A 14099-nucleotide genomic window follows, 5' to 3' on the forward strand; every position below is an offset into this window, starting at 1 on the left:
TTTTTAAAAGAAATTTTTCTTGTTCCATAGGATCTACCTCAGACCCTGGAACTAGAAACAGATCTGAATTATTTTATACCTTAAATGGGTCTTCTGTTGACTCACAACCACAATCCAAATCAAAAAATTCATGGTACATTGATGAAGGTAATCTGTAATTTTAGTTTTTTTATAATGATTCTGTCCTTTTAACTTACCAGAGGAAAAAATAGCTTTTCATCAATATATGTAGTTTTGGGGAACAAAATGAGTAGACCATAAAACTTTCTTTATTGATAGTGCTAAATTAAAATATTGTAGACAGTTTGAATGACACTGCTATAAAGGTTATTGCAATATTTAGAAAATGTATCAGCAGCTTGTTTTTTTCACTTCATTCATCTGTTTAAGGTAGAAGATCTCTAAAATCAATTGAATTGTTTAAAGACTTCTTGCTCTCTTGATATCCTTAAACACTGCTTTTAAAAAACCCTACTTTCCCTTGGTTCCAGGACATCACTTTCTTCTGGTTTATTCTTTTTTTGTTGTTGTTGTTGTGCATCTGTTCAACAAATATTTATTGAATGCTTTTCGTGTTCCAGAAACAGATGTAGAATTTCAATCTTGATGAGCATAATAAAAGCATATGATGCATCCTTAAATTAGAAAATAGAAATAATTTAGTTGTAAAAGAACATTGTTTCTATCATTGTTTTGCTTATATAGTTTAAAAGCTATTCTCTGCAACATTTGATTCATTTATTTAAAAAAAAAAAAACAAAAACCAAATACTGAGTATTTTCTTAGTGGCTGTGAATCCAGCCATGGAAAAGACTAACAAAGTTCCCGGCTATAGGCAGCTTATATTCTAGTTGGTATGATAGACAATAAATGTATAGACACATAAGATGATAATCAACTGTGACACGTGCCATGAAGGAGACACACAAGGTGATAGCAGCTGGTAGGAAGCCGGCTCCCAGAGGGTGGTTTGGAAAAGGTTCTTTGAGGAAATGATACTTATGTGAGATCTGGATGGTATGAATGAACCTACCAGAGAAAGAGCTTGAGAAGAGCATTCTAGGCAGAGGAAATAGCAAAGAACCTGAAGTGAGAAATTTTTATATCTGCGGAACAGGAAGTAGGGGCAGGCCAGAGTGACTGCAGCAGGGTAAGCAAGAAGAGGTGTATGAAACGAATCTAGAGAGGCAGGTAGGAGCCAGATCATCTAGAACCTAGTAAGTATTGGTGAGAAGCTTAGTATTTATTGAAAGAACACTGGAAAGCCATTGAAGGTTTTAAACAGGGGAATGACACAAGATCACGTAAGATCTTTAAATTTTAAAAAGATCTCACTAGTTGTTGTGTGGTAATTAGATTGGCAAGTAGAGGGCGGAGAGACCAGGTGTCACTGGCTGCAGTGTGAGGGATGATGGTGGCCTCGACTATGGAGATGATGGTAGAGGGTAAGAGTGTTGGACACATTGGGGATATATTTTGGAGACAGAAACAAGACTTTACTTTATGGAACTGAGTGTTGGGCTTGGAGGGTTGAGAGTTTGGAAAAGAAAAGAATAACTTTAAAATAGATCAAATATCATGAGTAAAGAATCTTAAATGAGTTAAAGTGTTAAGTATAGTAAATACCCTTGTAGTCACTACTCACTTTAAGAAAAAGAACACATTATCATTCCCTTTGAAATCCCCTTGGCATCTCTTCCTAGTGTCACCCCCTGCACTCTCCTCTGAGCTACCATCATCTTTAATTTAGTATTTATCATTCTCTTGGTTTTCATGATCTCTTTATGAGTTTGTCTATCTAAATAGCATACTGTTAGTTTTGCATGGTTTTGAGTTTTATATGCAAGGAATCAGACTGCATGGAATCAGAATCATGTTACTGTCTTCCTCAACATTATGTTCTTAAGAGTCATCCAAATTGTAGTATGTGATTATGATTTATTAATTTTCATTGTTGTATATCATTCCATTCCATTTCATTGCTGTGAAATATTTAAATATACCGCAATGTAATTATCTATTCAGCCATTGATGGACTTTTGGATTGATTTTATTTTCTTGCTATTAATGACAACTCTGCTGTTAACATTCTTATCCATGTCTAGAGTATGTTCCTAGGAGTGGAACATAGGAGTAGGAACATGTTCCTACTATATGTGCATGGAATATGCACATCTCTCCTTTACTAAATAGTGCCGAAGTGTTTCCCAGCATAGTTATGCCAGTTCACACTCACATCAGCTTTGTGTAAGGGTATCATTTACTTGTCATTCTCACCAACAGTTAATGTTCTAAGATCTTTGCCTTTTGATGTGATATCTCATGTTGGTTTTGACTTTCTTTTATTGTGTTTCCTAATGAGGACAAAAATCTTTTCATTGATTTGTTGGTGATTTATGTTTCTTTTTCTATGAGTTGCCTTTATGAGTTTCTTTTGGAAAGAGAAACTTTTTTCTGGTCTTTCTTAAAAACTTGATTTATAGACCCTTTTCAAATACTAATCCTTTGTCAGAAATAAGGATTACAAATATTTGCTCCTTATTTGTGGCTCTTATTTTTATTCTTGCTACAATGCTTTTTAGTGAACAAGTAGCTCTCAATATTATTGTGGTCATACTTGTCAGACTTTTCCTTTATGATTTTGTATACTCACGTTTAAGATATTTTTCTCTACCCTAAAGTCACAAAGACCATTCTTCTTTATTCTCTTCCAAAATTTGTAGTTTTGCATTTGATGTCTTTAAGCCATTTGGAAATGGTTTTTTTGTAGAGTATGACAGAGGAGTTTCAAATTAATTTAAAAAAATATAGATAATTGATTATCTCAGCACTGTTTATTAAGACGTTTGTTCTTTCAACACTGATTGGCAGTGCCTGCTTGGCAATTATGTTAGTTGTTTTAATGAAGCAGCTTTTGAATTTGGTCTTTTAATTCACTGATTCCTGTTTTTGTGTTTATTCTTTCTCCTTGACTACTTTTTGGGAGGTTATTCTGTTGTTTTTCTAACTTCTTAAGTTCTATGCTGAGTTTATTAAAATTACCTTACCTTTTTGCTGAAATAAACTACCAAGTTTATACATTTCATTTATAAGTATTACTTTAGTTGTATTCCACCAGTGTTCATTTTTTCTCTTCCTTTTTTTCCTTTATTTTAAAAACTTACTTTATTATTTCTTCTTTGATTCATTAGTTAGAAGCGTCTTTCTTAAATTTTTTGCTGTCTTTTTTATATTAGTTTTTGTAACTTGATTGTATTTTGGACAAAGAATGTAACTTATACAGTTCCAATCAATGCTATATTTTTTTGGTTTGAGTAATTGGGAGCCATTCACTGAGGCAGAAAAATTTGGAAGTGGGGAAGGAGAATCAAGAGTGCTGACTTCGAGACAGTAAGTTTGCAGTGCTTATGAGAATCATACTAGAAGAGGTCTGGTGGGCAGTTGGACTTATGTATGTACATTATTCTTGAATACATTTATCTAATTAAGAATAATTTTTTATAGTTGCTGAAGACCCTGCAAAATCGCTTACAGAGATTCCTCCAGACTTTGGACACGCTTCACCACCACTGCAACCTCCTTCCATGAACTCACTCTCCAGCGAGAACAGATTTCATTCTTTACCGTTTAGTCTGACAAAGATGCCCAACACCAATGGAAGTATTAGCCACAGTCCACTCTCTCTGTCAGTTCAATCTGTGATGGGCGAGCTGAACAATGCCCCTGTGCAGGAGAGTCCACCCTTGGCCGTATCTTCTGGTAACTCACATGGCCTGGAAGTGGGCTCGTTGGCTGAGGTCAAGGAGAATCCTCCTTTCTATGGGGTAATCCGCTGGATTGGTCAGCCACCAGGCCTCAATGAAGTACTAGCTGGACTGGAACTGGTAATTAATTTGACCTAAAAATTATATTTCTTTTCCATCTGGGGTTTTGTACAGAATTTTCCTTATTCTGTTTTTTTGGTGAAATATTTTATTTGTCAAAAAGCCATCACTAGAGAAAAATTTTATTACGAATTGCCTGACTTCCTTTGCCACCAGTTAAGCATATGATCCTCTTGTTCATGATGTTAGTTTGATGTATGTTCAAGGAATGAAAATAGATATTTAGGCTAATGTGTTTAGGCTCATTATATTAAACAGAATACGGTAAGGAAAGCAAATTTTTATCAGTTTTTCTTTTTCTTTTTTTCTTAACCTTCCTTCTACAATCAGTTCCAATGTTTATATCATTGACTTTAAGATTAATCACCGTTTTAAGTGACATTTTGAAATCTTTCATTGTGGGAAAGATTTTGGAAATTAGAATATTGCTTGACGTTTCATAATCAGGAAAGAGAATTTGAGTACACTTAGGTTTTATTTTAAAATGTTTCTTATTTTTTACTTTGTTGGTTTGCAGGCTAGGAAATGCTAATTTTTCTTTTTGAGTGGTTAAAGTAAATAGCTATGTTTGCCCTTCTCTCCCTACTGGTTTTAATGCTTTTGGAAATGGTGCAGAAAAGTCAGTGAACCAGGGAAGGTTTAAGCATGTATTCAAAAGGGAAACACATTGAGGATTTTATGCTGGAATAAGGCATTAATTTCTCAAATTGTTAGTCGTGGGCTGAAACACTATAATTAGTCAACCCCCTGTTTCTGATGAAGTTCTCAGGACAGGTGTGACAAGGGAGTTCTAAGAAAAGATTAACTTAGTTAACCCTAAGGTAAACAGGTCTTAGTTCTTTGTATATGTCTTTGCAAGATGCAGAATAATGCATGTCTAAGCTTCTTTTTTTTTTCAGGAAGATGAATGTGCGGGTTGTACAGATGGAACATTCAGGGGCACTCGCTATTTCACCTGTGCCCTTAAGAAGGCGCTGTTTGTTAAACTGAAAAGCTGCAGACCCGACTCGAGGTTTGCGTCCCTGCAGCCAGTTTCCAATCAGATCGAACGCTGTAATTCTTTAGGTATTTGCCTGCCTTTCATTTATTTACCAATCTGAAATGACTCTAGTTCTAATCTCATGTCATTTTGCAGTAGATAGTAGTAACAGTGTTTCTTTCTTTCTTGCCAGTGTTCATCAGGCTTTTAAATCAGGGGAAAAAAATGATTATTTGGTCCATAAGAAAGTTACATTTATTCTAAGAGGGGCCATTTAAAAAAAAGTAATAGCCAGGAAACTGTGCTTGAGACCTTAAAAATTGAGAAATAGTGGGATTTATTTTTCCCTTTCTGTTTCTTACAGACATTTAATTTTCAACAACATTTAATTTTCAACAACTCAGGAGGTAGAGATGGAAATGTGGCCTTTTTTGTATGGCACTGATTTTCATCTCTTTGTATTGTTCAAGTACGTTAGCATATCTTATCAAGAATGACTTTCTTCTCAGTGTATTGTCTTAAGTACCTCAATAATCATATCTTATCAAGAAGTCAGCATTATTAGAAGAAGTAGTTTAATTGCTTGATGAAGGGCTGATCCTCTCATCACTTACAGTAGGTGGCAGTTTCCTGATACTGACCCTTTCCAGTTTTGTATCGTCATGGTGAAGCATCTTGAGGGTTAAACAGGTAAAAATAGGAAAATTATTTTTATGAAAAACATGTTTTTCTTACAGTAGAAATAGTGCTTTAAAACTTTTTGTTTTCTTTTCCAACTTGAAAAATGAAACATCTTCAGACAAAATATTTGGGAAACAAAATAGTTTGCTTGGCAAAGATGCTTTTTTACATTGCTCGATACTCTAAAGTGTTTTTTAAATTGTGGAAGAAGTAAGGTTGAAAATGAATGTTAGCATTTTTTATAAGCCAGGCTGAATAACAATTAACCAAAACCTACCTTTAACTTAGTTTTAAATTGGGTAATAAATTGTGTGTCAAAATACAAAAAGATATTTTTAAGTGAGGAAATATGTATGGGAATATATACTAGATTAGCTTAAAAGAGTTGTCTTCATTTTTATTTTTGCAGCATTTGGAGGGTACTTAAGTGAGGTAGTAGAAGAAAATACTCCACCAAAAATGGAAAAAGAAGGTTTAGAGATAATGATTGGAAAGAAGAAAGGTATCCAGGGTCATTACAATTCTTGTTACTTAGACTCCACCTTATTCTGGTAAGTTTAAAATTAATGCGCTAGGAATATAATGCCACGGGGGCAGGTATGTGTGTGTGTGAGAGAGGGAGGTAGAAGGAGGGAGAGGGATGGAGGAACTGCCAGCTGGCTCTGAATGGAGAAACTGGGGGCTCGGGTTCAGGAAAGAAAGGGAGAAGGAGATCAGCCCTGTGTGTTCTTTGGAAGGAATGATCCTAAAGCCAAAACTCCAGTACTTTGGCCACCTCATGCGAAGAGTTGAGTCATTGGAAAAGACCCTGATGCTGGGAGGGATTGGGGGCAGGAGGAAAAGGGGACGACAGAGGATGAGATGGCTGGATGGCATCACCGACTCGATGGACGTGAGTTTGAGTGAACTCCGGGAGATGGTAATGGACAGGGAGGCCTGGCGTGCTGCGATTCATGGGGTCGCAAAGAGTCGGACAGGACTGAGCTACTGAACTGAACTGAATTGAACTGAACTGAACTGATATGCTCCTGGGAAACTACTGAGTATTATCTTCTGTGCCTGTATCCAAAAAATGAGTACAAGAAGTCATGCACTGAATGATGGATAAGAGGAAATGGTGGTGTCACAGGTGGAACAGATATTCTGAGTGTATGTGGGAAAGCAAAGGACTGAAGAGAATAAGTACAGGATCTTTGTGCACAAATCAAATAACAGGACTTGCCATAAGTCATTGACTGATTTGGGTGTTTGTTTTACTAGGTAGAGGCAATCATAAATCTGCTTTAAAGAATTATTTTCAGTAGAAGCAGTTGCCCTTGTATATGTAGTTTATTCCAAAGTTGAACAGTTTAACATGGCAAAAATTTTTATGCTCTGAAGATTGAACCAAGTATAGTGTTAGTTAAATTGAGCATAACCTGCCAGCTTGGTACAGCCATGTTGTAAGAAGTAGGAAGTTAATAAGATGTTAAAATTTCAAAGGCAGGAAGAAGAATAAGTGGAGGGCCATTTTGGGGGCAGAATATTTTCAGTCTCTCTGAAGTGTTGACAAAAGCAAGAATTGATGTAATATTCTTCAGATTTTCTGATAAAATTGTGTTAGCCAAATTTTCTTTTTTCTTTGATGTTAGCATGTAACTGCTGTTAGTCCCAATTGATTTTGACATTTAAAGTAATTTAGGTCTCTGCAAGAGGGTGTGATGAGAAAGAAGTATAATATCTAGAATGGGTTGCATATTGGCAATGTTTTTACCTTGGGAGGTTAGTTTCCAGACTTTCTTCTCTGTTGTCTATTTGTTAACTCAGATCTGTAGGCTTTCTTTCAGTTTTTGCAAAGAACTTTTTCCCAATAGGTATATTTTTATCCTTTAACACTGTCAATCAACAGTTTACCTTCTTCTCTCTCTCTTTTTTTAAAATAAACTATGCAGCAGTATTTCTTTATTAAAGGTTTACTTATTTATTTTGTATTTTGGCTGTAGTGGGTCTTTGTTGCTGCATGCAGGCTTTCTCTAGTTGTGACAAGCAGGGGTTCGTTGCAGTGCATGGGTTTCTCATTGTGGTGGCTTCTCTTGTTGTGGAGTGCAGACTCTAGATGCACAGGCTTCTGTAGTTGCAGTGTGTGTGCTCAGTAGCATTGGCTTGAGGGCTCTAGAGTACAGGCTCAAGAGTTCTAGCAGAGTGGCTTAGTTATTCCATCGCATATGGGATCCTCCTAGACCACGGGTCAGACCAGCATCCCCTGCACCACAAGGTGGATTCTGAACTACTGGACCACCAGGGAAGCACTGTAGTTTACCTTCTTGATATTAGTATTCTCCTTATCATGGGAGGATTTCTAGGCCCTAATGAGTGAGCCATAGGAAACCTGACAGGGGTTTTGGTTCCCTGTATTAATGAAAAACACTGATTTGTATGTTATGTGTTCGCTCTCGTGATTTTTCTCTTCATATTCTTTTTAGTATGTGTTTCTCAAAAACGAGTGTACTTCCAGCATGAGGGAAAGTATTCTTTTTTATTTTTCAGCTTATTTGCTTTCAGTTCCGTTCTGGATACTGTGTTACTTAGACCTAAAGAAAAGAATGACGTAGAATACTATAGTGAAACTCAAGAACTCCTGAGGACAGAAATCGTTAATCCTCTGAGAATGTAAGTAAAAGATATGTAATTATTTTTCCCTTTAGATGGTGTCTTATTGGCTGCTTCTTGGTACAGTAATTAACTTATTCTCTGCTTTCATTTAATGAGAAATGGGAGAGAATTACTTCTCTTGGTGAAGTATTAACTTTTAAAAAAACTTTTGGCCCTTGTACTACTTTAACATCTGACCAAAGTGTGGCACATAGGGCATGCCATGAAATGTTGAAACCATTTGGTAGCATACACTCAGAAAAGCTGATATAAGGTACTTGGGACTTCTGCCTTCTCCAACGCAGTTCCTAAAATGTTCCCTGATAGCTCAGCTGGTGAAGAATCTATCTGCAATGTAGGAGACCCTGGTTCAATTCCTGGGTTGGGAAGATCCCCTGAAGGGATAGGCTTCCCACTCCAGCATTCCTGGGCTTTCCTGGTGGCTCAGACGGTAAAGAATCCGACTGCAATGCAGGAGACATGGGTTTGATCTCTGGGTTGGGAAGGTCCCCTGAAGGAGGGCATGGCAACCCACTCCAGTATTCTTGTCTGGAGAATCTCCACTGACAGAGGAGCCTGGTGGGCTATAGTCCATGGGATTGCACAGAGTCAGACACAACTGAATGACTGAGCACAATCATGCTTATTAGCCTACTTGGTATGATCTGGCTTCTAAAACTTAATTTTATCTGAATGAATAGCAGCAAGGGAAATTTTTTTATTTATGCAGTAGTGAATATTTAATAGTTTTGTATTAGAAATAGATGAGATATATTTTACTGACATATTTCTTGGTTAAAGGAAGATATTTGGGTCTCCCTCCACCTCCCTTAAAAAGGTGATGATTTTGGTCATTTCCTAGTTTAAGAATTTAAAATATGTCTTTCTTTGGCCACAGAGAGCAATTTGTAGTGGTAGAAGTACAAGACATCTGGTAAGAGCTTTTGAAAGTGGTAGGAGGAATGTGGGATGATGTCACATTATAAAATTTAAACTATGAAGAGTCAGGGCTGTAGATCACAAAATAAATCCGTTCTTTCAGGAACACAGAGAGAAAGCTATGTAAAGTCCATGTTAAACTAAACTTAAATTTTGTGACATATTTTTCTTAACAGTGGAAATTAACAAATATCTTGATATAAGATTGCAAAATGCAGAACACTGAAATATAATGAGCATTCAGAAAGACCTATTATATAACATGACTAGGAAAGTATATTTATAGGTGAATAATTTTTCCACTTGTGTCTTTTCTTTACCTTAAATTCTATTAGTGATGAAAAAACTATAGTTTTCACTTAAGATAATTATGAGTCTTGATTTTTACATCAATTATTTTATATTATATTTGTATAAATACAAATTTTTAAAATACTATCTATTCCTCCCCCCAGTGATTGATACTAGAACAAGACAAATTAAATCCAAAACTAAGGCATGTGACCACTTCCTTATTTCCTTATTTCCTTCTCAGTTCAGTTCAATTCAGTCGCTCACTAAAACACCATAAATCCATTAATAAACATTCTTCGAATATTGTTGTCCAACCCATTAAGAATCATGGTTAATCAGACTTTGTCACCCTGTCCACAGCAAGAAACTTGTCAAATGCCCTGTTTTGATCAAGATTCTTTTTGTCTACAGCAGTCATATCTAGGTTATAGCTGACTAGTTTTACATGGGACTGAATCTGTGCCTTCTCCATTTCAAGCTTCTCACCTCAGCATATACCCTGTTTTTTTTACCCTACTCATATTTGTATTCCTGGTGACCAGAAGTTTAGATTACTGTGTAAGTGGTAGGTGTTCAATATATGTTGGCTGCAAAGAGCTAATGAGTGAGTAAATAGCGGATAGGAAAAATGGTTATAAGATTATCTGGTACTGACTTGCCTTTATTAAGCCCATGGTGGCCTCTAAGGTGTCTTCTGAAGCCATTTTTAGAATTAGAATTTTGTCAAAGATTGAGTTTCCTGTATTCAGACAAAGATGAGAGAAAATGTAATTATGATAATTGGTTTGACTGCAGATTTTAGAATTTCACTTTCTTATGACTGCCCTTTTCCATTTCCCTTGGTAGCTATTTCATCCTTTAGTATTAAAAGGACTTTCTCTCAAAATTGTATATTCTATTTTGTAAAGTAAATGTTTTAATTCCTTAAGGACATAGAGAAAACAGTCATCATAAATTAAAATTATTTTTTCTTTTATTACTGTATAATAGTTATTTCAAAATTTTTAAACCTCAAGAAGCAGCTTATAATTGTATTTTAAAAAATACTTATAAGCATATTGATTTATGACACTAGATTTATGTAAGAAATAACATGATTATTAAAATGTGTTATGCTCATTGTAAACCAACTATATACTTCAGTAAAATATTATATTAATTTAATATGTATGCTAGAATTAATAGTTTTTTACTAACAGATATGGATATGTATGTGCAACAAAGATTATGAAACTGAGGAAGATACTTGAAAAAGTTGAGGCTGCATCAGGATTTACCTCTGAAGAAAAAGGTGACTTTTGATTTATAGGATTTGCTTTAAAAATAACTTCAAGGCATAAATGCTAAATTATTGGCTGAAATGTTATATCTGTGTAGTTTTGGGGGTTTTATTTTAAAATATAATTTTTCCTTTGTGATGTACAATTTTCTTCCCTTTTTATAAATACTTTCTCTCTTCTAAAATGAGTGATATGTGAAATAATGAACCCCTTTAAGAAGCTGACTGGTTTTAGTATATTATGAATACATAAGGAGAATTTCCATCCAGCAATGATACTTGGAGGTGTTTTCTTTACTGTGCTGAAGAGTTGCGCTGAATTTCCCACAATTCCCACTTTGCTTTCCTTGTTATTAGGTGAGCTACAAATGACTGATTAGGATTTAAGATTATGGTCAGAGACAATGTTTAACCTCTTCATTAGCTAATGAATTTCCTCAGAGGTTCAACTCCTGACTTTGAATGTGTTAACAGTATATTGTAACCAACTTTAATATTTACAGTCTTGATAATTATTTAAGTAACAGAAAAAATAAGGTCATACTTAAGGTTAAGTTCTTCCCCCCCAAATTAAAATTATTTCCCTATATATGAATTATTATTTAAAATGCAAGAAAGTTATAACAAACTTGGCACATAATACTTTCTCATAACATTTAAATATCCTTTGTATTTTTTTTGTTAGGAAAACTTGAGAACTATTCTTTTCATTGAAATAATATTGATTATGAAATTGAATTCTATATAGGAATATGACTGTTTTAAATAAAAATAGAATGTTTAAAAATTTTGTCTGTGATTTATTTGATTTTTTATCTTCTCCTAGATCCTGAAGAATTCCTGAATATCCTGTTTCATCATATTTTAAGAGTAGAACCACTGTTAAAAATCAGGTAATTTTAAATTGTTACATAAGCATTGGAAAAAAAGACAATCCTCATTTCCACTGCCATCATTCAGTAGAATTGATTTTCTTAGTGATTACTTAATATTGCGTTTGTTTAATGATCCTAATATTTAGGTTCCTACACTGCAAATTAATTTAAATCAGTCTTCTCCATAGTATCATACTTAACTGGAAGATCAAATCCAATATAAATTTATGCTTTTAATTTTAACCCCAGTAATAAATACTGTTGTAAGTCATTTTCTTATAATACTGTATATAAATATATTTGTAATTTAAATTAATGAATCCTTTAAAGAGAATCTTATTTGAATTCAGTCAGACATGATGGGAGCACTGTTTCTGGCTACACCACTCAATTAATTTAGCTTTAAATTAGCTCTTTTATTTCCAGTTTTATAGCTTGGTCTTTTCCCTGTCATCTTGAATGAAAGTCTTGAATTTCATGCAGTGAAGTTCTTCATGAGATATTCTAAGTGGATGAATTTTCCAGGTTGAATGCTGGACCTTTTTACATTTTAGTGTGGGTTATTTTGTTGAAGAATCTTGCTAATATGCTATTTTGTTGTTCTTGTTCAGTTGCTAAGTCATGTCTGACTCTGCAGCCCCATAACTGCAGCACACTGGGCTTCCCTGTCCCCCACTATCTCCTGGAGTATGTTCAAATTCACGTCCTTTGAGTTGGTGGTGCTGTCTAACCATCTCTCTGCTGCCCCCTTCTCCTTTTGCCTCAGTCTTTCCCAGCCTCAGGATCTTTTCCAGTGACTTGGCTCTTCTCATCAGGTGGTCGAAATATTGGAGTTTCAGCTTCAGCATCAGTGCTTCCAGTGAATATTCAGGGTTGATTTCCTTTAGAATTGACTGTTTTGATCTCTTTGCTGTCCAGGGGACTCTTTAGGAGTCTTCTCAGCACCACAGTTCAAAATCATCTCAAAAGCATCAATTCCTCAGCACTCAGCTTTCTTTGTGGTCCAGATTTCACATCTGTACATGACTATTGGAAAAACCATAACTTTGTTTGGACCACTGTCAGCAAAGTGATGTCTCTGCTTTTCATTACACTGTCTAGGTTTGTCATCGCTTTCCTTCAGGGAACAAGTATTTTTTAATTTCATGGTTGCAGTCACCATCTTCAGTGGTTTTAGAGCCCAAGAAAAGAAAATCTGTAACAGCTTCCACATTTTCCCCTCGGTTTGCTATGAAGTGATGGGATTAGATGCCATGATCTTAGTTTTTTGAATATTGAGTTTTAAGCCAGCTTTTTCACTCTCCTGTTTCACCTTCATCAAAAGAGTCTTTAGTTCCTCATTACTTTCTGTCAATAGATTGGTATTACCTGCATATCTGAGGTTGTTGATTGATGCTTTTGAACTGTGGTGTTGGAGAAGTCTCTTGAGAGTCCCTTGGACTGCAAGGAGATCCAACCAGTCCATCCTAAAGGAAATCAGTCTTGACTGTTCTTTGGAAGGACTGATGCTGAAGCTGAAACTCCAATACTTTGGCCACCTGATGAGGAGAACTGATTCATTTAAAAATACCTTGATGCTGGGAAAGATTGGAGGCAGGAGGGAAAGGGGGCAACAGAGGATGAGATGGTTGGATGGCATCACCTACTCAATGGACATGAATTTGAGTAAGCTCCAGGAGTTGGTGATGGACAGGGAGGCCTGGCATGCTGCAGTCCCTGGGGTTGCAGAATTGGATACTACTGAGCGACTGAACTGAACTGAGGTTGTTGATACTTCTCCTGACAATCTTGATTCCAACTTGTGATTCATCCAGCTCAGTATTTCACATAATGTACTCTGCATATAAGTTAAATAAGTAGGGGAGAATATACAGCCTTGTCGTACTCCTTTCTCTATTTTGAACCAGTCAGTTGTTCCATATTCAGTTCTAACTATTGCTTCTTGACCTGCATACAAGTTTCTCAGGAGATGGGTAAAGTGGTCTGGAATATCCATCTGTTTGAGAATTTTTCAGTTTGTTGTGATCCACATAGTCACAAGCTTTAGCATGGTCAATGAAGCAAACATAAATGTTTTTCTGGAATTCCCTTGCTTTCTCTATGAGCCGACAAATGTTGGCATTTTGATCTCTGATTCTTCTGCCTTTTCTAAATCCAGCTTGTACATGTTGAAGTTCTTGGTTCACATACTGTTGAAACTGCTTGAAGGATTTTGAGTATAACCTTACCAGATGTGAAATGAGTGCAATTGTACGGTAGTTTGAATGTGTTTTGGCATTGCCTTTCTTTGGCACTTGCTGGGGTCCTGCACTGGTGGATCCAGGGAATTCGAAGGGAAGATGGCGTAGGTGAGGAAAACTTATTTATTTAATTAGAAATATAAAGAGAGATTAGGAAGAAATAGTGTAGTAGGAAAATTTAGTGGAGAAAAGAGGCTGAATAATTTGGTTTACATGGAGAACCAATAAAATCTCAGGACAAGAGATTTGCACCATCTACGTTAGGCCACTGGCGCCCGTTTGAATATCGGAGGGTGC

At 35.7% G+C, this 14099-nt stretch overlaps 1 protein-coding gene across 8 annotated transcripts in view; it reads left to right on the top strand.

Annotated features, from left to right (window-relative positions):
• CYLD (CYLD lysine 63 deubiquitinase) overlaps positions 1-14099 on the top strand; it is a 62536-nt gene that overhangs the window by 37588 nt on the left and 10849 nt on the right. For 7 of the 8 annotated variants that reach the window (XM_052655452.1, XM_052655447.1, XM_052655451.1 and 4 more), the window contains 7 exons: positions 31-147; positions 3505-3884; positions 4784-4949; positions 5954-6095; positions 8071-8193; positions 10608-10699; positions 11514-11580. In XM_052655452.1, the coding sequence (XP_052511412.1) occupies positions 31-147; positions 3505-3884; positions 4784-4949; positions 5954-6095; positions 8071-8193; positions 10608-10699; positions 11514-11580 (1087 nt within the window). The remainder of the gene's footprint in view (positions 1-30; positions 148-3504; positions 3885-4783; positions 4950-5953; positions 6096-8070; positions 8194-10607; positions 10700-11513; positions 11581-14099) is intronic. The other variant, XM_052655454.1, reaches the window with a different exon arrangement.

The sequence above is a fragment of the Budorcas taxicolor genome, chromosome 18 (genome assembly GCF_023091745.1).
Source record: "Budorcas taxicolor isolate Tak-1 chromosome 18, Takin1.1, whole genome shotgun sequence".
Classification (NCBI taxonomy): Eukaryota; Metazoa; Chordata; class Mammalia; order Artiodactyla; family Bovidae; genus Budorcas; species Budorcas taxicolor.